Genomic DNA, 25,584 nt, shown 5'->3' with positions numbered 1-25,584 from the left:
ATGGAAGAAGAAGAAATTGACAATTTGAGGCATGTGAAATCGGTTTATTACACACCTCTCATTCATCTGTGTGTATGTTTATGTGTGTACATACACCACTCCCAAAACCTTTGTTTGGGTCCAATTTCAGAATGAACCTAAACCGCACTGTCCTTGACAGGACTTTCATCCACTTGTGAAAAACAAATGCTAAAGTATGCCTTTCTGTGACTCTTCGTGTCTCTGTCACAACCGGCAACGTGCAGCGTAAAAAGAAGAGAGCCTGAAAAAGTCATAGCAAGGCATAAGTGGACTTGCTTGGGAATTTATTAGTCCATTTATGCGCATTCGAAAGTTTAGAAGTCATTCAGTGTAGATGTGTAGCCTAGCTTAGCTTTGCTCCCTTGTATGATGGTGAGTAAATAAATAAGTCTGGTGGCCAAGGATACTTTTGCTATGCTTTTAGATGAAGCGGGCGACGGGACGGACTCTGGGTTGGGGGGGCGGATTTGGAGTTAGGGGAGGGCAAGGCACCGTTCTGCTCTCCTTTGACAACGTTAGTTAGTGATGCAGTTAAGACTCCCACGGTAAAACGTTTGGAGGTGAGAATGCACGCACGAGTCCCATCCTGCCTTTCGAGGCCAGGGCGTTCCCAAACCGGATGGCGGCTTTTCCCTCTCGGCGCGTGGGAAAAGACAAGAGAATCTTCTTCTTTTTGCTCGTTTGTTTAGGCGTCAAACTGTGTTGGGTTGTTGGCGTGTTCCTCACAAAGAAAGGATCTCAAACTCTTCATCCTCAGAGTCAAAGAAGCGCTCCAGACGGTCCGATTCGGAGAAGTCTAAAAAAAATGCAGAATGATGCCTTAAAATAATACTGACAACCATAAATGTTAAAATTGGACATGTATTAAGAAAAAGAGGCAGATATTTCATTTTTATAACTGTTGGAATCAAATCAAGATCCAACGTGACATAAATGTAAGGCGAAAGAGTCTTACCAGGAGTAAGGTTGAGCGCGTCCACGCTGACCATATGTGACGGTTGACTGTCCACCAGCTCAAACATTGGCAAGCCTCCTCTGTTGCACGACAACTTCGGCAAAATTGAAAAGGACATTGTAGATATTCAAAATGGAGTAGGAAAAAGTACACCTTTTCACTTCCTGTAGGTGTCCCAATCTTTCTGCCCTCATCTTCTCAACCTAGTTGCGGAGTCCTTACCCTCCTTATGCGCATGCACCAGTCGTCAAAGTCGTCCTCCGTTCTGCAAAAGAAACCCTGGAGGACGCAGGGACATGGGTTTTGTTACCAAGGTGATCCGACACAAAATGGCTGCCGGCGGTGGGGAAGAGTCATTACAGCGGCGATGGACGGGTCCAGTTCACAAATGTGCATGCGGCAAGGCGGGTGCTGGCAGTGGTACGTGTCGTCAGGCACCTGGCCGTCGTCGTAGGGTTCCACGGCGGGCTGTGTGGTGTGAGGGTCCAAGTAGATCAGCTCCTCGCCTGGAAGGAGGGAGAGAATGGGAGATGAACAAAATGGCGGACGCCGGACAAGAGGTCAAAGGAGGGGAGACGTACCGACGTAACCGATGAAGTAGTGAGCACTGTTTGGTTTCCCACCAATGACGCCGAGCGACTGTGGCAGCATGAAACATTGCTGTGGTAGCACAAGAACAGTTTTAATTTTGACAGGACAAAAATGTTGGGACAGCTAGAGGAAGTTTTCAAGTCCTAAGCAGTGTCGTGGAGACTAAGAAGCAAACATCACCTTGAGTGTTTGTATGTAGGCGTCATTGATATCACTGAGTCCAAGCCTGAGCGGGATGAGGAGGACGAGCGGCCTCCAAAGTTCCACATCTTCCCCCGAGAAAGCACAGGCGCCCTCCACACAGCCGTTCAGTTGGCTGGTCGCCGCCGAATCGCCGCACGCTCCCAGATCCACCGCATCCAGCCAAGGCATGCACAGACGCTCTGCGATTAACACCGTGGCCGCTCGTCATCACTTTAGACGTCCCCATGCGAGCGGTCAACGGCAACTCACTGATCTCCTCGATGACCACCGTGTTGTCCATGGCCACGTGCACCACCAACCTGCTCCACGTGTCGAACACTGCCAGCTTCCTGGGAAAAGGCAAACAATGGACTAGCGACGTGCTAACCTCGAATCCGCCGCGCTACCGCTCGTTCGATGGTTAACGTTGAAAAGACTCACTTGAGAACCTGTGCCACTGTGTTTGGTCCGTACCACTGTCCTATGGGCTTCCCCTCGCCAACTCCCATTTGGGCTGCACAATAAATTCCACAAGGCCAAAGAATAAGTCAAGTGCCTGAGGCGGGGCGGGACAAGGTGGCAGCCACGTACCGATCTGATGTATGGAATAGTAACTATCTTTCTTGTCGATGAAGGCGTTGAGGATGCTGACGTACTCTTCTCTTTGCTTCTGCCCTGATGACCATCGCCAGTCTGCCACGGAGGAAAGCATAACAAGCATTTGGATGTGTCTAATGGCTGCTTACTGGCCATACGCTACCTCTGCCCAAGTGTCGGCACATCAGGGCCTCGCCCAAGATCATCTGCCCGCACCGCAGCATGCAGCCCCAACCCGTGTCTGACGTGGGCCCCGTGCCGCCTGAAAACGAATATTTAAGCTCGCGGTTTTTCTTTGGCTCTTTCAAAAAACAAAATGGCACTCACCTATGGGGGGGAAGTTTTTTCTGTATGTGAACCAAAGTCGTGAAGTGACGTCTGATAGGATGTCATCTTTCTCTGTCGGAAAACGACACATTGAGCCATACAGTCACTTTTTGCTTCAATTCAGTGCTCATTATGCTGCTCCTTCTTCACTGTTTGTGGCCCAATTAATTGCCTGCCACGACTTTCGGCAAAGACTTGCTGAAACCAATAGGTGGAGGTTTCATGCAGCAAACAAACAGTGGTGCCTCAAGCGTGTAGCAATACTTTACTACAAAAATAGACCGGTTACAGGATCGATTACAAAATAAGTATGCTCGACTATAACAACAAGAAAAGATTCTTTTTCTTGTTGTAGTTATTTTTATGGACATCATCTTGGACTTTGTATTTTGGTATGGATTCTTTCTATTTGTCGTGTTCATTCCTATTTTGTTTCGTGACCTGTGGAAAGAGTGCTTACCTGTGAGCGCGTTGTATTCCCTCCCTAAAATCCAAACAGGGTCGGAGGTCTCGGGGAAATCCTCAAACTCGCCAAAGCGAAGCGTGTCATATGTCAACGTCGCTGTTGAGTGAGGGAAACATATTAAGACGTGACAATCTGTGTTCCAAGGTGTCTTAATTCAATAGAACACCTGTTCCATTGTGGCTAAATCAGGTGTCCCAAACATGAACAAAATCATTTATAATACAAGTAATACATTTATAAAGGTTTGTATGTTAGCTAGGTAGCTACTGTCTGGTTCACCTAAGATGACGTCAAACAAGACCGTACCTTTTGTATTCTTCCCTCAAACACTTTTGGAACAGTCCTAATTTGAGTTCCCTAACATTTTATAATTTATAAAAGTTGTAATTCATCCATCCCCAGCCAAAAGGGACGCTATTTGGCAACTAGATTTGTACAATGTGAAAGTTGTCAATCATCTTTTGGTAATGATGACTGAGCAAACACTAAAGTATTAGCAACATGAGTGATTTATCAAATCATGTATACAAAGTATACATAGCTTCGACACACAATGCAAGATTTAAAGGATAAAGAAAAACCCCGGAAAAAAACAAAAAATAAATCAAAACAAAACAGCAGGCTAGCGTAATTTAGCAGCTAGCTTTGGTCATCACTCTAGCAGGGCTGACGCCAGCGAAGCTCCAAAGGAATGTCGCTTCGGCGGTGGGTTGGCAACCCAAGCAGACTTTCCCCCGGCGTGGACTTTGTTGTTAACATGTTGTTGTGTTGTTTCCACAACATGTAATGTTATGACGTTAAATGTTGCTCAAAAAACTCGCCTTACCTGCGTCCATCCCGACGAGCTGTGCTAGACTTGTTTGTTGTTCTCGAGCCAGTCTGGCTACAGTTCGACCAATGGCGAGAGACTACCAGTGCGGAAGTGGGGAGAAAGGCGGGACGATTGCGAGTGTAGCCAATAGCTTTTGATATACTGCTTATGCTGACCAATCAAAAACTGTTGACGTGGGAGAGGAGGAGCATGAGAATGCAATGAAACGCTAGATGGCGCTGTTACTCCATCTACACATACGTTCTGAGTTCTCAGTGTCAAAAATGTTTATTCTTACTGTTGATCGTCTATATGTAATGTAACCCTTTGAAGTCGGTGCCGTGAACTTTTTTTTTTTTTTTTTTAATAATTCTCCATATTAGTCCAGGCCGAGCCGACAATCTAATGCGCTAGCCACCAGATTGGACCTTGCAATTTAGCCGTATAATTTATAGAACTATGGTTGTTTGCCTTTTTTATTTCATTTACCCAAAACATAGACTAAGACCACACAACAACAAAATGTCATGAATAAAAAATAATTTATTAACACCTTATTTGACAAAGTATAACAATTTCTGGTCCAACATTGTGAATGTATGAAAGAAAACATAGCCACAATAAAGTGAAAAGTGCACATCTATGGATCAAGGATATGATTATCACACCCTTTTTATTAATAGTATAAAAAAATTGCACAAAATAGGCAGTTTTGTGTAATGCTAAAAACTAAAAGAAATGCACACATTCTAACAAAATATGTGCTTTAATAATCAACAAACAATTAAGGTGCAGGTAGTGTGTATATTGGGGGGGTGGGGGGTGTAAGGGGACCATGAAACAGGATCCGTCACTTGTCCCTAAGCAGGTAAAGCACTGCAGCCTTGACGTAGTGTCCGAAGGTGCACAGAGACAACACCAACCAGTGGGCACGCAAACCAACCTCTGTGCTCACCACACATTTCGTCAGGTCCACCTAAACAAGAGTAAGAAGAACAAGTGAAGCAACACTTCATATTACTGCACTTGAAGCTCTAACCTAAACTTAAAACCCTGAGCCAGATTTGAAACGCTACTTTGAATGAAACCAATAAGTGTGTGTATGCACACTCACCCAACCTCCTCTGCGTTTCAACCACGTGCACAGACTTTTGCGGACAAACTCCCCCATGCAGTCCACAATGGTGTGGACCATGGCAGGGTGGCCGTGGCGAACGCAGTCCACTGCAAGAGAGCCAGCCACCGCGTACAAAGACACAACCTTACCCCACGTAACACCTGGACACACACATACACAAGAACACAAATCTTGATTCGGTTTTTCTTTTTTTACACCATAGAAGCATCCCCTGTGCCCCGGAAGCCATTATAATGCAATCCTTTACTAGGAAGTAGTCCACTAATTTAACATAGTCTACTAAAGAGCATACTGGAAGAAAAAGAAATTCAGTACTTGATATTTTTTTCAGTTTTTTGCATTTGAGTCTCAGCAGAACTGTTACCACTGTTCTACAGCATGAATGGAAACTGGTGAAATCTCATTAACCTCCAGGAACCAGGAAGTAGCCTTCCCAGACACAAAGATGATTTTGTTTTACTTTTGTTCATAGCTGAGCATTGGCAGAAACCCTGTGCTCTTCCGATGCCAAAGTCGGCAGCTGAGTAGATTTTTTAGTGCGGAAAAAATGCCTCTGTCTGCTTTTTTTTCGGCTGGATGAGCAGTGTTACAATGTCCCGTTGAGAAGGGGGGAACACAATGAGAGAAGAGTGTGTATCTCATTTAACAGGAAACTCCGTCGACCATATTTGTACTGTTTAGATGTCCCGACTTTGCCTTTCCGTCCATCTCATCTTCTCATAAACACACTTGACTGTGTTTGTCTTCCATGAGTATAAAGTGCAGGATGATGTCATTAGTGTCTCTTACCCAAATATGGAGCTTACCAAATTCCCAACCCTCGTATCATTCACCTTGGTTGCTTCATGATGTTACTAACCTGAAATGATAACAAGTTCCTCTTCGTGTCAACTCCACTTCCCTAAAACCATATTTTGGTCGTGAGAAGGAAAACATGAAGCCAGGAGGAGACTGGGGCCCAGTTTCAAACCTGAACCCGGGTGCAGTGAGGCACATGTGCAAACCACTGGCTCGAGTAAAGTCCGGGCTCACCTGTGGAGAAGATGTCGGCCGCCACAGCCAGGAATGCATCTGTCACCGCGTTCTCCGAGGCCACCGTGATGTTGAGCTGCCGAGCCACGTTGCGATAAACGCTGGGACGCAGATATTCCAGCTCGTCACCTTTAAACACAAACAGGACAAACGTTACTATTAGTTAATATATGGATTATTTGTCAAGTGCACAATTGAAAAGAAAAAAGTCTGTGTTTTGTGTAATAGAATAATGTAAATTAATTCTGTTTACCTATTGACTTTCCTTTCTTCTGTATGGATTTACAATACCATTCTGAACCATTAACCCGATTCAATGGTGTTATGATTTTAAAATGTAACAATTACATTGATTTGATTTGTTTCTTTCGGCAAGCACATAATAACATTTTTACAGCTTCATATCACATTCCATTCGACATGGTTTGGCTGAAACCTTTGTCATGTTCTCCATAAAGCCAAACTTTCCAAGTTCATTAAATTCAAAGAAATAAATCATCAGCAAAGGCAAACCGAATTATTGCTGGTCTGCATCTCTCAATGATTCAAGGACGCAACAATTTTAAGATGTGGTGCTCACCCAACCACAAGAGCACCGTCGACACGTCACTGTGCGTCCCCCATGAAGAGGCAAACTGCTCGGACTTGTACCAGCCGATACCCGCGCGGCCAAGCCTGGATTGAATGTAGTCGCGGCAAAGCGCTTTGGCCTGAGACACAAGCTCCTTGTCGGTGGGCGAGCGGTCGAACACCTCGGCGGCGAACACGGACGAGCGACGTAACATCTCCATGTCTTTTTCCTAGTCCGCCGGCGACCTCCCGGAGCGCTCGGCTCGGCGGGCCGCCTGCGCGTGCCTCCCAAACGGCCGCGGCCGCGCGCGCACCACGCTCTTCGTCCGGTGGCTCCTGGAGGATTGTAAGGACTTACTCGGCTTTTGTGTGTTGAGAGATGGCAAACAAATTTGTCAACCTGCCTTTGGTCACGTCACTGAAACATTGAGTTTGCATTGTGGCAAAACAAAAAAGTTAGTAAAGTGTCCTTCTATGGACACATTTTTATTTGAGACCTTAGACCCACCCACCCCCAGGCGCATGCGCACAAGACAATCATGAGTCTCGTTTTGATTCTTAGAGAAATTTCATTTATTTATTTATAAATAAATAAATGTATTTATTATCAGTGTATGTGAAAGGAGATTGATGCACAGGCCAATCGTGTAGTCTGAAATGATCGTTTTATTTGACAGCGTTTTAAAAAGAATCAATGATAAAACTAAAACAGGCTCCCCGCACGCACGCACACTACACAATAAATAGATGACTAGACCTTAGCGCCATGTGACAGACACTAAAGACGGCCTCTCTTGTTAAAGACAACACAAAATGGCATGAATGGTTTAAGAGCATCCATCTTAGTAGGGACCAGCCTTGGTTAATAACAAATACTGATTCAACGCCAGCACGAACAGCAGCACCAACGCACTCAAGTCTTTCGTGTGCACTTTCAGGAACTTTCCTCATCATCGTCATCATCATCTTCACACCTTGGCTCCATCAAAATTAGACCTGCTACACCCTCTTTGCTATGTTGGTCCTGTAAAACTTGAAAAGAGCCTCCGTGCAGAAATCAATGTTAAGGTGGTTAATGAAAGGAGGCATGCAGACATGGACTCCTCCATGTCAGCTTCCGTTCATCTTGGTGGAGAGGTCTTCTTCGCCATCTCCTTTGGCTGGGACCAGCAGGCTCACACGGCCCGTGGCGCTAGCTGCGCTCTTGATCACCTCCATCCACCTGAAAGTGGGGCAGTGCTTTAAAAATTTGAATTTATAAAAAATAAATTGCCACTCCAATCCGGGTGACAAGGCAAAGGAAACGAGTTGCTGACCTCTCAAAGGTGTACTCGCTCTCGGCCCGGAAAAAGTAGACGTGCGACTTGAACTGCAGCTTGAAGACGTAATCCTTGTGAATGGCGTCCGCCTCCTCTGGCGTGCTCACCGTATAGCCCAGCAGTGGTAGGCTCGCCAGCGGGAAGTCATCCTGAGCACAACCGCACAAGTATCAATAGAAAAAGTTGGAGTAAAAAAATATTGGACACAAATATTCGATTTAAAAACACCCTGTTTAGGCAGAAAAAAAAAAATGGATTCCAACACGCGTCTGTGGGTGCGTCCAAACCTGGTGTGTCTTGTAGAAGAACAAGCAGAAGTTGGTGAAAACCACCCAGAGTTTCTGCCACCCGTTGCTGTTCTTAAATTTCCTCAGGAGGTACCCCGATAGCTGGTTCTGCAAATCACACAGCGTTTATTAAATATTTTTAGCCACATTAATATTAGGAACCATTTAAATTTTGAAGATTTTCTTTTTTTGGTGGCCCACTACAATGTGAAGCTAGCTAGCTATTTAGCTAGCTATCTACGACTCATAAACCTATATTCACTTTAAGCCACAATTTACAGCTCGGTGTTGTTTAAACTGCAAGGCTATCTAGAAGTCGATCTCATCTTCTTGGCGGTACCTGGTTCATTCGCAGGTAATCTGTGAGCGAGAGGTTCTGGTTGCGATACCAGCAAACGTGTGTGATTGTGTTTGGTCTCTGGCCCTGACCCAAAAGGTAGCGAGGAGGCAGTTCAGGCGACGCGGCGGGGGAGACTTAATGCAACAAGGTGGGGGAACAAGACAGGGGGGGGGGGGGGGGGGGGGAGAAGTGTTAGTAAACAGACAGTGTTAGTGTTACATAGAAGTGCTAGAGGAAGAGTTGGAATGTTAAATTGGACAGGGAGAGGAAGTGTGGATGATACGGGAAAAGAAGAGGAATTTCATGTCACATTGGAGATGAGGAATTACACGGGAGAGGACGAAATGGCGTGCTACAATGGAGAGGAGAAGTTAATGAGTTACAATGGACGAGTTACGGTCGAGACAAAGTGCTCCAAAGTAACAGAAGAGACGTCAGCCATCAGAACATGGGCGAGCCTGCTTTGGCGACATGAAAAACGACCCGCTGTGTTCCAATGTGTTCACGCCTGGCATTTGACCGTAGGTGGTCGGGGTCCGGCGGCGCCCGTACCTCCACAGCCAGGCTATGGTCTGACATGGACACGCTGGTGTTGCGGTGCCAGCACACGTGCATGGTGGTGTTGGCGCGGTGGTGGGTCTGCTTGTCCAGAGACGTGTGCGACGAGTTCATGTCGTCTTCGGACTCCTGCTCCAGAGAAACCTCGTCCGAAGAGCCTGAGGCCGGGAAGGAAGCGAGGAGCGAAGGAGGGTTGGAAGGAGGTGAGGGAGCTGAGGCAGGATGGGGAGCTAACATGCTTACGGGACACTTCATTAGGTACACCTGCACAATGTAATCAATCACTTATTTAAAAGAACCTCATGTCAAAGACTAACAATATCATAATTTGTAACCCTGAGCGGTTCCATCCGGTGTTCTAATAAAGTGTCCCATCTCCAGGTCACATGACTCATTCCCTTTCTTACGATTGGAGTGATCGGCGAGGCCTCCGTCCAAGAAGACGCTGGGCTTCTCCTGAGACTTCTTCGCCGAGTCGATGGCCACGTTGAGATCTTCGATCCATTTGTTCATCTCCACTTTGGAGCTGCGTGAACATAAAACAAAACATGAATGGATTTGCGCACAAGACCAAGAGGAAGTGATGTCACGGAGAGACAGCAGGTGATGCCACTGACCTGGCTGCTACCACAATGGTCCTGTTTGCAGAGTAGATGGTGAAGCAGTGAGGCACTGCCCACTCCTTCTCACTCTCCTCCACCTGTAGAAACAAAGGTCACACACCCTATTTTGAAACGCCAAGACAGGATTGGTCATGTGAGCTCTCTGCTATGAAGTGAGGAACTAAGCTGAGGACGAAAAGGTTTATCGGGTGCCCAAGTGAGCAGCTCATCAGACTTACCGGAGCATCCAGAATTATGAGCTGCGGCCGGTGTTTAAAAGCAAAGACACGCAAACGTTAACACGAAGCCGCCACTCACACCTTCCTTCGATCCCCTCTTTTAATAAAATACTCACAATCATGCCATGGAGGGGCAGCTGTCCGTGCACTTTGAACTGGTTGGTTGCCGTGACGCCTTTGCTGGTGTAGAGGAGCATGTCTGAGAACTGGCAGATGGCAAAAAAAAAAAAAAAACTCTGGGTTCTAACAGACTGTTAAGAATTCAACTCTTTGCATGCTTATTGAGGCTCTTTTTGGTGTGAGCGACCTGGCCACCAGGAGGCAGTATAAAATGAAGACAAATGCTTTCACAACCACTCCAAGTGACTCACTAAAAGGTTTTGAAGGTAATTGACACTTGATTAATTTAATCGTCGATATCTCCTCCTCACCAGGAAGAACATTCTTTGCTGCAGTCCCTTCTTAGTCAGCTTGTACAGGCAGCCCTCCCGTATGAACTCCTTCACAGAGAGAAAGGCAGGGAGATCACTTTATTTGGCGCCCTCTTGCGGACACAATAAGACACTGCACTAAATGTGAAACATAAAAGGCCAACTCACCCTCCCGGGTGCTGTCAAGTTGTCGATCCCGATGAGGTCTCGCTGCAGCTCAGTGAGCTTCTGGAAGTTCTCCAGGCGGATGAGGCTGCTCTGAAGTTGTGCTGTGATTTCCGCCACCTCCTTCAGAGCCTCTGCACACATTTTTTACATTTTCTTTTAACAATATAGAGTAGAATATGGAGTGTCATTTTCTCATGTTTTTTGTGAGTTGCCTCACCTTTGCAGTCGGTGTGGTGGCGGTGGGCGGACCCGTAGTGCTTGCACAGGCGCTCCAGGATGAGCTTGTAGTGCATGAGGCGCTGGATGGGCTTGAGGAGGAAGGTGTTGAGTGGCAGGTAACACACCTTCTGCAGCTCAAACTCCTTGTAAACCGTCTCCAGCTTTTTCAACCGCTTGCTGGCCTTCTCCAGTTCTGTTAATACCTCGTCGTGCTTCCGCAGGTAGCTGCTGAAGCCCTGGAGGAGGCAGTTGAGGATATAAAAAAAAAAAAAAATCTTAAAATAGCCCTCGATAAAATGTGAGAGCAGTAAATTGAGTGACTCTCACTTTGAGAGCGGACATATTCTTCAGCATCACATCACCAATCCTCTGGTAGTCGCCTTTGACGTGAGCATTTGAGCGGCCTTCCCTGCAGGGAAACAACCAGCCCCCCCAAAAAACAAAAACCTTTTGTCTTCATTTCACAAAGCCAAACCACTTGACAACGCCCAGATGACATCACTCCTTAATAAGGCAACGTTTTAGCTGTGCAACACAAAGTTAGTTTCTGACACCCACCAGAGAGCCAGCCGCTGATCCAGCTCCTTGAGGAAGCCGCGGTGGAACTCGTAAATAGGGTCGATGTTGGAGAAGAGCAGCGTCATCAGGCCATCCGGCATGGCGTTCTCCTTGATCACTGCGCTGCGGAACCACTGTGAGGACAGAGAGCAGGACCATATAGAAAAAAAATAAAATAAAAAATTGTTCTGTCATTTGCTTTTGGGAGGGAAAACAAATCTGATGAGAATTTTGTGGGTTTCTTTTCTTTCTTTTTTTAGACCAAAAATTAAATGTATACATTTTAGGGGGGAAATTTTCAGATTTTACTTTAAGGCCATATCACCCACTCACCACAGTGATGACTTCCAAGTCCTTCAGGTAGGTTCTCTCTGTGGTCAAAATCTCTTTGGCAATGAAGTAGGCCTTGTCAGCGGGATACCTCTGAGGACCAAATAAGATCATATTTAAAAAAAATAAATAAAAGAAATCTCCGGAAAACATGAACACCTTTGCTGCAGCTACGACAGTGGAACCTTTAAGAACTCCTTTAAAAAAAGGTACATTTTGAGATGAGGTCAAATAGGTCTATTTTACAAAATTTTAATAAATTGGGAGGGGGTGGGGTGTACTGTGAGGCAAGGTGGTGGTGGGGGGGCGTATACCTTCCTCCTGCCCTCCTCCTCCTCCTCTAGTCTGGCATTGCTGCCCACCTCGCTCAGGACGGGGCTTTGTGAGGAGACATTGTTGGTGGCGGCCTGGCCAGGTAAGCTGAGTGTGGACATCTGGAAGGAGGGCGACAGGCAAAGTGGGCCGGCGGCGTCCAAGGGGAACAGACGGGGGCTGTCCAACGGCATGTCTGCACACAACGATTAGGATATAGGTGTCAAAGTCCAAAACCACATTTGCTGTAGGAATTTCTTTGGAAAAAAAAAAATTGATTAGAATTAATAAGTTGTTTTTTTTTGGGTGAGTAGACAATTTCTGCTGTGCAAACAGTTCTCCAAAACTTCCTGCTCTAAATTCCTGTGGTCAATTAAAAAGTGGCTAATGTCTCCCCACATTTTCTCCCCGCTCTCCTATTGTTTGGACAAGCCTCAGGGAGAAGATCGGATGATTCAGACTTCAAATCAAACCACAACAAAAACTGAGGCATTACTAACATCATCCTACAGTCTCCTCTTAGGTCAGCACACAGCTGCTCTTCCACTTGTCTAAATACAGCACACAGAAAGAAAATAACGGGGGAAGAAAAAAAAAAAAAAAAAAAGGGGGTGGGAGTGGAACAAGGCAAAAGGGAAGAGAAAGAAAAAAAGTCTCTCCATGACCCGGAAACAATTGCTTGCGGCTAATCAGGAATGTGGTCCGTCTGGAGGGCGTGGAGTTGTTTATAGTTTATCTACAACCGGCCTGCAGCAGGCAGGAGGGAGAGAGAGAGAGAGAGAGAGAGAGAGAGAGAGAGAAGGAGGGAGGGGCAGCTTTTCTTTGGAACGACTTTGGCTACAGCTTGTCCAAATAAAAGAACACATAATTAAGATCCAGTCAATCCTGTTGCTGTCTAACTGCAAACGAAACGCATGTTTGCTTGTTTTTAACCCCCTATGAAAGTTGGAAAGTTTTTTTTTTTTTTTTCATCTCCAAAAAGAATGTTTAAGTCCAACGTGTGTGGTACTTGTCTTTATTCTTTTCGAGAGAAACATACAAAACATTTAAAATATACATGTGTTGCGGTGACGAACGGACGTCTAAGTAAGTGCTGGTGAATTTGAAGAAGTAGAAATAATGATGACGTCAAAGTTATAATATGGCTAAAATATACCCTATGGTGTAAGAAATTAAAAAAAAAAAAACTGAAACATACACCTGAGACCAAAAAGTGCTCGGAAGGCACAGAAACGCAAGAGCTGTACATGCAAAAAATAAAAATGGACCTTCAGAAAGACAAAAATGTATATTTCTTCAATTGAAGATTACCAAGCACTTAATTAAATTAGGTGTTCATTTTGGAGGAGGCTTACGGTTGATGTTACTTCAGCGACGGACTTTTACACGTCTGCGCATGGCGCAAATTAAGCCTGCAATGAGTCTTCTAAGCGGCTACATTCACAAGGGACAAAATGGCTCATCGGCAGCCCATATTCATCTTCAACGCACCAAAATGAAGCAGTGGTCAACATCCACCCTAACACAACTCCAACAACAGCTGCTTTAACCTGCAGGTGTCAGCAAAGGATCAATGCAATTACTTCCGACTCCACCCTAGGACTCAAACAAGAAGCACCGAGGACACCTCAAGATCAGGATTTACAAACCACAGCGAGTGCCAATATTTAGACACTCATTTAAAACCAAACACATGCAGTAAGAGTTTCTTGCGTGTGTCAAGACGTGGAAAGAATAAGACTAAAACAAACCTTCGATGGCAACTGCTTTGCAATGAGACAATTTGTGTGCTACAATGGCTTTATGGTCACTGATGGGCAAAAAGTTATCATCCGCTACCGGTGGTGATTTCAAATCCCTGCCCACAAATTGTTACTATTACTACTACTACTGTTAACTTTACACATGAACCTTTTTAAAGTGCACAAAATAACGAACAAAAAATCTATTAATACTCTTGAAGTGTCTGAGAAGTGTAAAACTTGTTTCACTGTTGCACAAAAAAAAAAATTTCATTTGCGCAAGCCTGCTTTGTTAAGAATGCATATCCATGTTGCTTCAGTGCAGAAGGAAGCTGTTGGCCACCAAGGTAAATTACGTACAGATTATGTAATGCTAATAACATAAGGTAGAATAGCAACTTAAGCAACATGGCATTTTTTTTGCTATTCCTGAATGTGGACAGAGGAGCAACAATATGCGAAGCCTATTTTCATTCCAAGTATGAAGTAGTTACGAAGAAGTGCTGCGGATGTGTAACAATGTAAATGTTACTTCAGTAAAAAAAAAAGAATTACGGGACGTTTGTCTGAGTTTACTTCAAGGCCAAAAGAGGACTCTTCTTAGAGAGATAGGACTTGGCAGAGTTCCAGGAATTGTTAGTGGACAAGGGTCGAGGAGAAAAGTTACCTTAGGGTGGAAATGCAGCTTTTGAGCACAAAACATTGTTTACTGTCACTTTACAGTGACACGTTTTTTCTTAGGTGCTCAAATAAAGAGCCATGAAATTTGCATCGCCCGATTGGGACTTCGAGTGCCTTCGGCAAACTTAACCCCAGAACCTTTAGGGGGGGACATTGGTAGAACTGGAGCTTTGAGGGGTGCTGGATTGGACTCCATTCAGCTCCACAGACTACTAAAAGTCCTGAATCTTGTGGCGTTTGCATTCTCCAAAAGAGGGGTTTTGTGGAGCTCAATGGTCAAAGTGACCCAGCTTTGGTTGGATTTCAACTAAATGTGCGCAGGTCCAGGAGGGTCTGCGAGAGCCAAGGCCTGCAGGTTATGGCACTGAAGGAGAAAGTTCTCAATCCCGGCATTCCCGGTGAGCGAGTTGCTGTAAAACAGGTTCTGCTCCGGCGGAAGGACGCTATCGGAGCCCCAGTCCGAATCGGAATCGGTGCTGCCGTTCCCAGAGCCTTCTGTGGCGGTGGGCGGGTAGCTGAGCTGCTCCAGCTGCTCTACCAAGTCGCTGAACTGCATGGCCGAGCTGCTCTCGGAGCGCACCGAGCACGCCGGGAAGTTGACCATGGAGCTGGCCTCCGATTGGACGTCGGAGCCCGGCAGGCGCAAAGAAGAGGCCGAGTCGGGAACGGCCGACATGGACTCGCCGGCGGAGCTGAGCCCTAGGTTGTCCAGGGAGCTGCACTCGGAACGGTTGTTGAGCAAGGAGCTGGTCTCGGAATGACCCACCACGCTGTCGGGGAAGAGGTTGACGCTGCCGCTCAGGTCTTCCATACCGAAGAGCCCGTTCTTAGCCGACTCGCAGTCAAACTGCTCCACGTTGTCACCGTGCCCGTAAGGGTAGGCCTCCACCCCGCCCCCGTAGAAGGACATTTGCGTGGGGTCGTCATCGATAAACTCCTCGGTGACGCGCAGCGGCGAGAACATTTGTTTGGTACGCAAAAGCTCGGCCTCGAAAGCCTCGGGTGTGAGAACTCCCTGCCTGCCTGCCCTCCTGCCAAAAGACTTACTAGCCTCGTTTTGGGGCGCCTGCAACTGCAGGCTGCCACCTTTGACACACGCAAACGCGGGGCTGAGGTGAGCGGAGGTGGGAGCACCTGGGAAAGAGCAGTGAGTCGGGGAATTGGCGCCGTTGACGACTTCTTCCTTCGGGGGGATGTGAGGCGGCTGCTGAGGGGACGCCGGCGAGGACGGCATGGCGGGTGAAGGCGGCTGCTGCTGCTGCTGAGCCAGGTGGTGGTCTTTGCGCGGGCTGACGCCGGTGACGTGCGGCGAGTGGAAGGACAGCGAGGACGAGGGAGGCGAGCACGGCGTCCGGAGACGCTCGTTGAACGACAAGCTCTGGAGACCGCAACACAAGACCGTGATGAGGATAAAGTTCACTTTAGAAAACAATTTAAATTTTCGCTCGTTACTAGAAGCTTCAATACTGTAGTAGCTAGTTAATTTCAGAGAAGAATCAAAGTGACTGACCTGTTTTGGCACATCTATGGTAAGAGAGCGAGATGACGTTTGTACTCGACTGTTCCTCCTGCCAAATCGAGGTATCGCTAAGATATTGCGACAAAAGTAAATTGACTGGTCCGTTTCAAATCAACACACACCTCTGATACGGTGTCCTCTTGGCTCCGTTCTCCCTCACGTACTCCACAAGCTGCTTCTGCGTGCGCCCACTGAAAAGAACAAACTACCATCAATCACTTGAAAACATCGTTTGCTTAACAGTCAAATTGCCAAAGTCTTTCTCAGCGTATCAATGAAAATAGGGAGGCAGAGTTACAAAACCAAGCCAAGCACACCTGTATCGGAAAGAAGAGCCTCTGGTGAAAAGTATGGTCTTGGGTTTTGGTTGGGGTTGGTCAAAGAGACGGAAAAAGGAGTGATACTCCACGCAGATCTTCCAGAAGACCTTGCACTGGTCCCTGCTGCCCATCATGAACTCCAGAGTGTCTTGATGTGGGCCCTGGAACCACGAGAGAGACCGCGTCCATCAAATCTGACCTGAGATCAGTCACCGATGTGTTTTCATACGTACGTGAACTTCCGGGTGGAGCTTGATCAGAAAGCGCTTCCTCTTGAAGCTCAGCTTGCGAATCTTGGACCAATTGAAGGTGTTTATTTTGGTGTGGCCCTGAAAAACAAACCCGGGTGTATTCAGGCAGGATTGTCACTCCAACGAAGCACACGTGAGCGAACGGAAAATCACCTGAAAGACCTGAAGGCCCATGTGAGCCACGGCCAGGTTAATCTTGGTGCCTTCCCGGTCGGCCGCCGGGTGGAAGCGCACGCCGTACATCTCCAACTTGCGGGCAATCTCTAAGATTTGGAAGTCGGATTCGGCGGGGGTCTGGCCACTGAATGGGGTCAAAAACACACCTGCACTCATCAAACTGGACAATAATAAATGGAGTGCTGCAAGGCTCAATCCCTGAGCCACTTTTATATTTAAGGCTATGCTAACCTAGTTTATCCCGATTTTCACGTGCGATACAAGCAACGAAAAACAATTTGAATAAAAATAAAGAAAAAGATTACAAAGCATGTTAGGCGGACATATCTGACCAATCATCACCACATTCTAATTTTGGGTGATCCGTTAAGCGGTTAAATCTCCTTAGCGCCCTCCCCTGCTGCCCTACTGGCCTTAAGGCTAATATAGTGAGGACCGAGAGGGAGACGGAGGAGGATGGGGGGGATTAGGCTCCTTGTACTTCCAACTCTGGCAAACGAGGGAAGAGATTAGTAAACTAGTGCAGAGGGTTGAAAAGACACTGTTGGAGGAGAAGGGAGGTGGGAAAAGAGCAAAAATGCACTCTTTGCCAACTCAAGACACCAAATAGAGTCACTGGATTTAATAAAAAAAATTCAAAAATGTACAAATAAACCATGTTTATATAAAAAAAAATAAAAAAAATTTATAGAAGTAAAAAAATAAATAATTAGAATGTTTGGAAGCCAAACAGTCCCTCAAAGTAAAAACAAAAATAAATAATTAACCATAGAAAAAAACCATTTCATTTAATTAATATAAATGCATATGAAATACAAATGATAAAGGCCATAGACTTACAAGTTTCTGCGGTGGAAGTCCACAATGGCCTCCAGGACCTTCTCTTGGTACGGCAACAGCTTATTATTCATCAGGAAGTCTCGGTCGGCGGCCGCGTCGTAGTCGCCGATCTCGGCTGGGGATGAAAGGCGGGAGGGAGGGATTATTCCATTTCTTGTGTTCACCATATTGCATTCCTCCAGAAATTGCATTTTCTACTTGCATGACATAATGATAACCAAATGTTTTTTAGTGTACATTGGACGAGGTGAGAGGCGATGAGGGCTCCGGTGTTTTCTGTGCAGATCAAGCGTCCCTCCATCAAATCCCTTTTCATCTGCAGGGAGAACAAGTACCTACAAAAAAAAAAAAAGAGGGGGGGGGGAAGATAATGAAATGCATGTTTAGTGTCAAAATAAGACGAGTCAGATTGTGTGTACAATGCAAAGTCAAGTCCAGAGTTGGCTGGTTCATTGTTGTGATTTGTGAGTTTGTAATTTAGGACCTGGTGAACTCCTCCTGCAGCTGACCGGGGTCTGGGGGGAAGAATTTCACAGCCAGTCTAAACAGAGAATTTGCCGGTCCTGAAAAACAAAAACAAAACATTAGATGACACCGTATCCTGTGTTATTAAATTCATATTAATGTTATTCGAACTTACTTCGGACTTGCTTCACAATGAGCTTGGTGGGCTCCAGCCAAAACTGAATGAACACAAACAGAAATCACCATTGGCCTGGATTGTACAATTATACAGGCAAAAGTATTGAGACATGTGAATTTTGGCTCCAAATTGTTTCAAAATTTTTTTTTAAACAATACTTCTCGTCATTGCCGAGCTGTCAAAATTTGGAAGCCTTTGACAGTTTGTTCAGTGTGTGTGCGCTGACATGGATCTACACACCCAGCTCATCTGCATGTTCTGAAACTCCAGCCCAAAGTAATCACTCTCAATGAGGTTGCCTCGGAGAAACACCTCCGAGAGAAGATCCTGCCCTAAAGCTCTCGGCTGAAAGAACGAGACAAAAAAAAAAGAAAACAAATATTATTAGTAATAATCTCATCCCAGTGTCAACAGCAATATAAAAAATAAAAAAAACTTCGACATATCTGATGAAGAAGAGTTTGCATAACCGGCATTCATCCAAATTCAACAATGGAAGAATAGTTTTCGAATTGCCTAAATCAGACTTAAACCCAACAGAACATGTTGGACGATCTGACGAGATGTGATGTGCAAAAGATATCGCACCCCGGAACACGCCACGCTGTAAAAGATAATTTGGTGACGAGCTTTGGCGGAGGTCTGAACTCTTGCTTGAAGTTCAAAGTTGCTCTGCCAATTCATGGGCAGAGAAACCACGTGGCTAGAATAAAAATATCTGGGACATGACATCATCCAGAAAAATTCTGAACACGTTTTTCAGTCATTTATTTACTTGTTTGGGTGGTCGGGCTCTACAGAGACCAAGAGGATTTATATAGCAATTATTAAAGCGTCATTTTTTCACACTATATAACAAATGACGGCAAACAGCGGTGCGTTCCCATCAACGAGAGCAAGAAGTGTGGCCAAGTGTGGCTCCTGGCAGGCTTCTTCTGGGTTTATTTTCTCTGGGCCAACTAACTAATTACTACGTACTCAGCACACACGTCACTTGAGGTTTGGACATGTAGCGGGCAAAATTATAGGCTCAGACATCTGGTTGTAATGTAAAATAGTATTTTTAAAAAGGGGAAAACTTTTTAAAAAGGAACTGGCCCACATTGGTAAAAGTAGCGCAAGACAACTTGAGATGTTGCGGAGCACACCCACTTAGAAGAAGAGAAATAATTTCAGCTCGCAACAGCTCATACGCGTTGTAAAACTCATTCTTCCATGAGTCTACCGTGTCTCCTCCTTTCAGTCCGTCCCAAACCAAAGAATAAAATCTGCCATCACATATTTTCCACAAATCATCTGAGTCAATTCACAATCCAGACGTGTTGCAATCCGGAGGTACATTCGGAGGTGTTTTGTCTCACGTTACAACATTTTGCAAAGTTCACCGAGCTACGATGTCATGTAATCCGCCGTCCACCGATGTTTGGCTCGCTTTCATGAACACAAAGATGGACCCAGATTGTCATCAAATGTGGGCTACACAAATCGGCAACGGAGTGATGTGCTGGCTAGCGGCGTGTCTCAGAAGTCGAGCGCTAAAGCGGGTTAGCGGGTCACGCAATCACGTTCGGAGAAAGTGGTGGCCACGGATTAGGACAAAGCAGCTGTTCAATCAGGAGATACCATGTCTAGATTGAGTCTTCAATCCAGGGTGAAACTTCAACTCAGTGGGCTCACCAAGTGTTTACGTCAAAAACCCGGCTACCGTTAGCAAGCTAAGACAACATTTATTTTCCAAACGGAGGTGTTGAGGACATGTGTGAGAATACACAGTAATCAGGATTATCGTGTTAGTGCACCTGCGTAACCTGGATTAGGTACAACTTTAGCGAGGGCCATCTTTGACAGTCTAATGAGTGTTAAACAATCAGTATTAAATATCCCATTTCCCTAAAATTTAACTAAATGGGGAAAAAAAAAAAAAAAACAGTCATGATTTCCAAAACTAATTTAATTCATTCTTGGAAATCAAAACAATTACGTCCCATTAATCCGTAACATTGTTAGCCGGATTTAAGTGTTTCCAAATATGTGTTAGCATTAAGATAACAGAGTGCTTCTTTTATAAAAACACACACATTTAACACCATCAACCGATGCATCTAATCCACCCGAAAGAAAGAAAAACTCTGGCACCAAGGAAACAACTCTTCTCCTTAGTCTTCCTTTGACACATTAAAAGACGCAGTTAGTTATGATAATCGTTAAACCCGTTGCATAATCCACAACATCGCCGTCGCGCTCTCTATCCCTGCGGTTAAAATTCCTGACCCAAACGTCGCTTCCGTCCCGTCCCCCCCCCTGGCTGCAAGCTCAAACTTTGGACTCTCCTTCCTTGCGGTTGTCACCGTTGCTATTTATGTGCCTGTTTGCCTAAAAGCGGAGCCCGTCCACATCTAATGAATGCAGCGCCGTCTGTACGCGGCGAGGCTCCGCATGTGAGTGAAGGCCCAGTGGAGGGGCAAGGCTGCGCGCCGCATCAAAGGAGCCTGTGTTTCGGTCACCACAAGGCCCGTCTTTCTCCTGCGCCGCCGGCGGGAGGGGCCTCAGCGCCAGAACCACCACGCAAGCATATGTCAGTTATAATAATTTTTTTTAAAAATGCAGAAATCAATTGCGACAATAACAATGGTTGTAAATCGCGGAACGCTAGCTCGGGTGATACGTTTTTTTTTTTTTTTTTTTAAATCAGTATAATGTTGGTCAGCTTGGCCATGTTTGTCAGAATTCACAAATCAGGCGAAGCCGTACGGCTTTTTAGCGCGGCGAGCTTATGCTCGGTTCACATGGACGACGAATATGACAAAATGTGCGAGGGCGGGCGGTCGCTTGAAGGGCCACAACCATTTCAAACATTCACCACTGCAATTTGGTGTCTATTCTTGATCTCCGTGTACAGGAAAAGGGCAAAATCCCGGGATTAAAAAAAGGACTGCAGCTGTCCTCAAACCAAGAACTAAACATCTAGAACAAATTCTGCTGCAAGTCAAGCAGACATTGGCAACAACGTTATTGCCTCAACAGTGCCTCTTTACAAAAGAGACAAGACCGGCCCACGACACCTCGGGCTGAATGAAGAGAGGCACTCAGAAGCCATCTTGTTTCTTGGCAGCCCGCTGGACGGGGTCACGGCCACACATACATTCTGCTTTCTCGACGTCTGAAGTGACAACCACGTTTGGACCGAACACAAAATATTGCGTCACCCCTCGTGTCTCACGTGCTTTTGTTTGCGGGGGGGGGGGGACTACATGGGGGATGTAAAATGCTATCTTGGCAGAACGTTTGTCAACAAGTCGATACCAGACAGTCAACTATTTTTCCCCTTGCATGTTTGTGCTTGAGTGCTGCCGTTATATTATCGGTGCAATGCTACAAGTGTGTAAGGGGATAGCGGGACGCCAGAGTGTGAAGTTTAACACCCCCTCCCCACACACACACACTTTGTTGTTGACATCAGCGCGCATCTACTGTTATCAAGTTGCGCAAAAAGCTGCAGCAGCCGCATTAACATCAGCGAGGGACTTTCAAAATGGCTACCAAACGTAATGCACTTGTGATGACAAATGTGTTTTCCGCATATGGACGCAGATGTTTTCTTACTTGGGAATATAGACCTTTTTTTAACATATCCAAACGCATGGGTGAAGTTCAAGCCAGTTTAAATCCACGAACTGAACTGATTTAACTTGACTATTAGTTACAGGGTTTGAGACAACATATGGCGCCTTAGATTATAAAACATCCGTCTCAGCAGTGCACCACAGAATCCAAACTGCTGAGGCTACTTGGGGGATTTATTAGGGCGCAGTATTTAATTACACAACGTCATCAGTGAGTCTTCAATGCTTCTTTCACGCCGGTGATTTAACACCGGCCTGACTTAAAAAGACAGGAAAGAGGCTCATTCCTATTGGCTTCCTTATTGCTTCCTATGCGAATGGCTACTGCAGCAAGTTGGCAGGCCGACAGCGGGCCGACAGGAAAGCACATCACTTCCCTCCAAAGTCACTTTCATTAAAACGGGACAAAGGACTTCAAATTTCTAGCTTTGGAATGACATTTGAATTTTTTCAATGCAACAAACAATCCTGAATAAACACACACACTGACCAGAATAAATATCCTCTTTTGCACACAGATACTTCATTTTTTTTTTTTTTAAATGAGGGTGTATTGAGCTATACCACCTAGCACGTGCCTCAAAAGCTGAGTGGTAAACATGACTCAGCAGTGATAATGTTAGAGATAATCATTACACGGCAAAAATCAATTTGGCTTTACTGATACTAAAATCATCATCAGATTGAGACAGGAAAACACCCAATCGTTATCTAATCAAAAGAACCGATGTCCTCAGCAAAGACAATACCGCAAATGTAAAGGAAAGCACCTCCAATTTCAACAATGTGGAGGCGGTAAATAAGACTGCATAACACAGAGGGGAAGGGATTTTCGTGGCAAAGCCAGACTGCAGCTGTCACCAACACGCAAACCGGGTCAAACACGGCCCTGCTGTGAATGGCTAACTAACAGCAGACTTATCACAGTGTGCCAGAAAGGCGGAAGAAACACTCACGTCTAGATCGAAGAACTCCTGGGACTCGTCCAGACCCTGAACGCGGACCTGAAGCCCCCGACCGAGACCCTTGGCGGTGGGGGTGCCTCCTACCACCACCACGTTGGTACTGAGGCTCTGGCCAGGCTCCAGTGTGCTGATGCCTGCGTTGAATTGGGCACCCAGTCTTGTGCCCGGGGTCTGCAGGACCCGGTAGGATCCCTCGATGTCCCCCATGACTGCGCCCAAATGAGCAGCACCTAAGAGAAAAGAATGGAAAACTTTTTTTACTCTAAAATTGTTGTATTTGAGTAAAAACTATGCCACGTTCAAGAAAGGTTTGTGTTTTCTTTTTTTTGTAGTTAAGATAAAACAATTTTATCACAATTGCGACACATGATGGCAATTCAGGTATTTGTAATCAATGTCCATGAGTAATCAAATGTACTCCTATTCAATCTTAAGAAAGTAGATAGGGTGCTCCCAACGTTTAAAATCTAAATATACCTTAAACTACGATGCCAAAATATTTTTTCTGGCACTAACACTGTTTATTAGAAGCCTGGCACAGAGCAGGATGTTCTGACACTCTAAAAGCACTACACCAAGAGCATACAAATTCAGATTGGTACAAATAGTTGTATTTTTGTCCTCAAAAAGTATTTTCAGGTAGGTGAGTCACTACTAATCGGAAAGTAGTAGTTACTTGTAAGTAAGTGAAGCGTTTGGGTGTTTATTTTTTGGTTTAAACTATCATGATAGGAAATTATAAACACACATGTTGCTACTGGGTTTAGTGTCCAAAACCCTGAGAAAAGTCAAAGTATTAAGTTTTTATACGGTAGTATTCGGGACTTTTGGCTCACGTTTTGTCTTTCATCCATTTTATGGTTACACTTACAATGAATCAAACCTCTATTGTTTGAAAAACATACATTTTAACTACGAGCATACGATGGGTGAATTTAAGCAGCACAGCACGACTCATGTTACACATGTTTTAATTGTGGCGTTCTATTTTGATTGTAACAACCGAAGGAATATAATATAAAAGGTTAATGTCCCACTGAAAATTAAAAATACATAAACATTGTACCATAAATGCGCTTCGCTGCATCAAAGTCCCAATGGGTCATTGTTTAACATCGAGCCAAACGAGTTAAATGTCAAATTCGAAAGGGGGAAAAAGTTTAACGTGGCGTTGTTTTTTTTCGGTTCCTTAAGTAAGCTCGAACTCCCGAGAGTTTTTAGTTTACTTAACGATGACAAACTTGGCGTAGCAAAAAAGAAAATGAGAATTACTTTATTTTAAGAAAGAGACGCTTACCCAATGGGTTGGTGTCGAGAGAAGGCTGCAAAAAGTTTGGGATCAGGGGACAACTCGTCGGTCCATGGCCCCAGGCCCGTCGTCCAAAGTAAGTGCGCACCCGACGCCGCTTTCTGATTGGCTGCAGTGTACTAACTCGGCCTCTCATTGGCTGAGATGTGGCGTCTGGTTTGCTAGCCCAGTTTGACCGCCTCCCTCCTCATCCTTGGCTCAAATTAGCCGTGATGGACGGGAGGGATTAACATGTTTCCAAATAATGTCAGTAACTAACTAACTACACAATCCAACAAAATTATTTTCTTAAATTCCGTGCCCCCAAACAGCTGCAAAACGTGCCATTATCGTTAATCCTGTCGCATGTCTTCAACTGGGTTAAAGTTCGCAGTGACATGTATACAGGTTTTACGATACATTTAGACACGTTTGCCCGAAGATATAATGTGGCAAATTAACAATTATTCTCGCCATTCCAACAAATATCGAGCAAAGTCAAGTCTTTTTAGTTGTTTTGTAAAACCACTCATTCTAAACGCGAGTCAAAAGGCGCAGAAATGGTATCTGTGGCAAGCAGCACCCCCTAGTGTAGCGGAATCGCCATTGCTATGGAACAAGCCTCATGTTAAAATACCTGATTTATGGTTTGTATTTATTCTGTACCTGCCCGAATTGGTCTTTAATATGCCTGCATAATTTCTTCAGCAAAATATTGATTCATTAAAGCAACTTCCATAGGTAATCAACACTTAAAGCATTTGTAAATAAAATAAAATCACTGCAGTTTAGTCCATTTGTGATGTCGGCAATGTCGGTCACCATATCCGTTCATTGATCTGGCCCAAATTCATGCAAGATTTTCTTCATAAATCGTAACCCTAATCATCAACAAAAAGGGCCCTCCACAAATTGTTCCCATTAAAGCTGGAAGTATATGATTGTCTCCGAATTAGGATAAGATGAAAACAACTAAAGGATTGATTGTTTGACTGATTGATTAGTGTCAGAGTCTCATGACTTTTGTTCAGACACTATTGATTGATGAATAGATAATAGATAAGGCTGTGTTGAGAATCACTGTCATATTTTCTGCTTTCTATACGGCATTGACATTTTTTAAGAGGACTATATATTTCATCTGCCTTGAAGTAGGAATTTAATTTGTCCCATGGTCATGCTCGTAACTCAAGTAATATTTTCCCTACTCAAATTAATGCCTGCCTAAAAACAATACAAAGCAAAGTAGCACTCTATAATATAATATTGTACATCATTGAGGATTTTGCAGCTGTATCCCAACCAATGATGTCATCATTTCAAACCATTTATAATATATGCAGATTTTTGCTATTCGTGGTCGACCGTGTCCCTATCCCATGCGCTTACCGGGGATCCACTCTGATTTGAGTGGGCGAAACCGTAGCGAAAGAGTACGTGGTGCTCCGGGCGTGTAACTGGACTCCAGCGTGACGTCAGTG

The 25,584-nt window shown here is 45.1% G+C and overlaps 3 protein-coding genes across 7 annotated transcripts; all 3 read right to left on the bottom strand.

Moving 5' to 3' along the window:
* Positions 1–267: 267 nt before the first annotated feature.
* atg4b (autophagy related 4B, cysteine peptidase) lies at positions 268–4,044 on the bottom strand. 2 transcript variants are annotated; one of them, XM_037250199.1, is made up of 13 exons: positions 3,967–4,044; positions 3,135–3,233; positions 2,675–2,746; positions 2,511–2,609; positions 2,342–2,443; positions 2,192–2,264; positions 2,021–2,100; positions 1,748–1,950; positions 1,558–1,636; positions 1,337–1,482; positions 1,199–1,255; positions 977–1,070; positions 268–817 (listed from the first exon to the last, which is right to left on the bottom strand). In XM_037250199.1, the coding sequence occupies exons 1-13, from the start codon at positions 3,974–3,976 to the stop codon at positions 744–746; spliced, it is 1,188 nt and encodes a 395-aa protein (XP_037106094.1). In that variant the 5' UTR covers positions 3,977–4,044; the 3' UTR covers positions 268–743. The 2 variants fall into 2 exon arrangements, with proteins under 2 accessions (XP_037106094.1, XP_037106093.1); XM_037250198.1 differs by having other exon boundaries at positions 3,135–3,236; positions 3,967–4,023.
* A 432-nt stretch (positions 4,045–4,476) lies between these two features.
* boka (BCL2 family apoptosis regulator BOK a) lies at positions 4,477–7,214 on the bottom strand. Of its 2 annotated transcripts, XM_037249248.1 has the most exons (5): positions 6,998–7,214; positions 6,702–6,966; positions 6,122–6,250; positions 5,066–5,229; positions 4,477–4,927 (listed from the first exon to the last, which is right to left on the bottom strand). In XM_037249248.1, exons 2-5 carry the CDS (start codon positions 6,910–6,912, stop codon positions 4,802–4,804), a joined length of 630 nt encoding a protein of 209 aa, XP_037105143.1. In that variant the 5' UTR covers positions 6,913–6,966; positions 6,998–7,214; the 3' UTR covers positions 4,477–4,801. The 2 variants fall into 2 exon arrangements, with proteins under 2 accessions (XP_037105143.1, XP_037105142.1); XM_037249247.1 differs by having other exon boundaries at positions 6,702–7,214.
* Positions 7,215–7,337: 123 nt separating this feature from the next.
* farp2 (FERM, RhoGEF and pleckstrin domain protein 2) lies at positions 7,338–24,244 on the bottom strand. Of its 3 annotated transcripts, none has more exons than XM_037249243.1 (28): positions 24,113–24,244; positions 22,807–23,045; positions 18,468–18,572; positions 18,225–18,267; positions 18,069–18,147; positions 17,822–17,919; positions 17,585–17,699; positions 16,721–16,868; positions 16,550–16,645; positions 16,314–16,477; positions 16,119–16,187; positions 15,988–16,045; positions 15,612–15,855; positions 12,057–12,250; positions 11,746–11,835; positions 11,413–11,546; positions 11,182–11,263; positions 10,853–11,090; positions 10,636–10,766; positions 10,468–10,536; positions 10,153–10,242; positions 10,037–10,057; positions 9,813–9,895; positions 9,603–9,721; positions 9,190–9,353; positions 8,298–8,405; positions 8,008–8,159; positions 7,338–7,913 (listed from the first exon to the last, which is right to left on the bottom strand). In XM_037249243.1, the coding sequence occupies exons 2-28, from the start codon at positions 23,020–23,022 to the stop codon at positions 7,802–7,804; spliced, it is 3,222 nt and encodes a 1,073-aa protein (XP_037105138.1). In that variant the 5' UTR covers positions 23,023–23,045; positions 24,113–24,244; the 3' UTR covers positions 7,338–7,801. The 3 variants fall into 3 exon arrangements, with proteins under 3 accessions (XP_037105138.1, XP_037105141.1, XP_037105139.1); XM_037249246.1 differs by having other exon boundaries at positions 12,105–12,250; XM_037249244.1 differs by lacking the exon at positions 10,037–10,057.
* Between the last annotated feature and the right edge of the window lie 1,340 nt (positions 24,245–25,584).

Source organism: Syngnathus acus, chromosome 4 (assembly GCF_901709675.1).
Source record: "Syngnathus acus chromosome 4, fSynAcu1.2, whole genome shotgun sequence".
Lineage (NCBI taxonomy): Eukaryota > Metazoa > Chordata > Actinopteri > Syngnathiformes > Syngnathidae > Syngnathus > Syngnathus acus.
This window is presented reverse-complemented; position numbering and strand designations above follow the sequence as displayed.

Excerpts from the sequence above, each read along its gene's own strand:
- farp2 (XM_037249243.1), bottom strand. The coding sequence starts at position 23,022 with ATGGGGGACATCGAGGGATCCTACCGGGTCCTGCAGACCCCGGGCACA. Across the intron at positions 16,188-16,313 it reads GGCTCTTCTTTCCGATACAG|TGGGCGCACGCAGAAGCAGC; the intron begins GTGTGCTTGGCT and ends TGTTCTTTTCAG. Across the intron at positions 7,914-8,007 it reads AGCGAGTACACCTTTGAGAG|GTGGATGGAGGTGATCAAGA; the intron begins GTCAGCAACTCG and ends CCCCACTTTCAG.
- boka (XM_037249247.1), bottom strand. The coding sequence starts at position 6,912 with ATGGAGATGTTACGTCGCTCGTCCGTGTTCGCCGCCGAGGTGTTCGAC. Across the intron at positions 5,230-6,121 it reads GGCCGACATCTTCTCCACAG|GTGTTACGTGGGGTAAGGTT; the intron begins GTGAGCCCGGAC and ends GTGTGTGTCCAG. Across the intron at positions 4,928-5,065 it reads TGAAACGCAGAGGAGGTTGG|GTGGACCTGACGAAATGTGT; the intron begins GTGAGTGTGCAT and ends ACTCTTGTTTAG.
- atg4b (XM_037250198.1), bottom strand. Across the intron at positions 1,951-2,020 it reads GGTGGTCATCGAGGAGATCA|AGCGTCTGTGCATGCCTTGG; the intron begins GTGAGTTGCCGT and ends TGTTAATCGCAG. Across the intron at positions 818-976 it reads CGCGCTCAACCTTACTCCTG|ACTTCTCCGAATCGGACCGT; the intron begins GTAAGACTCTTT and ends CATTTTTTTTAG.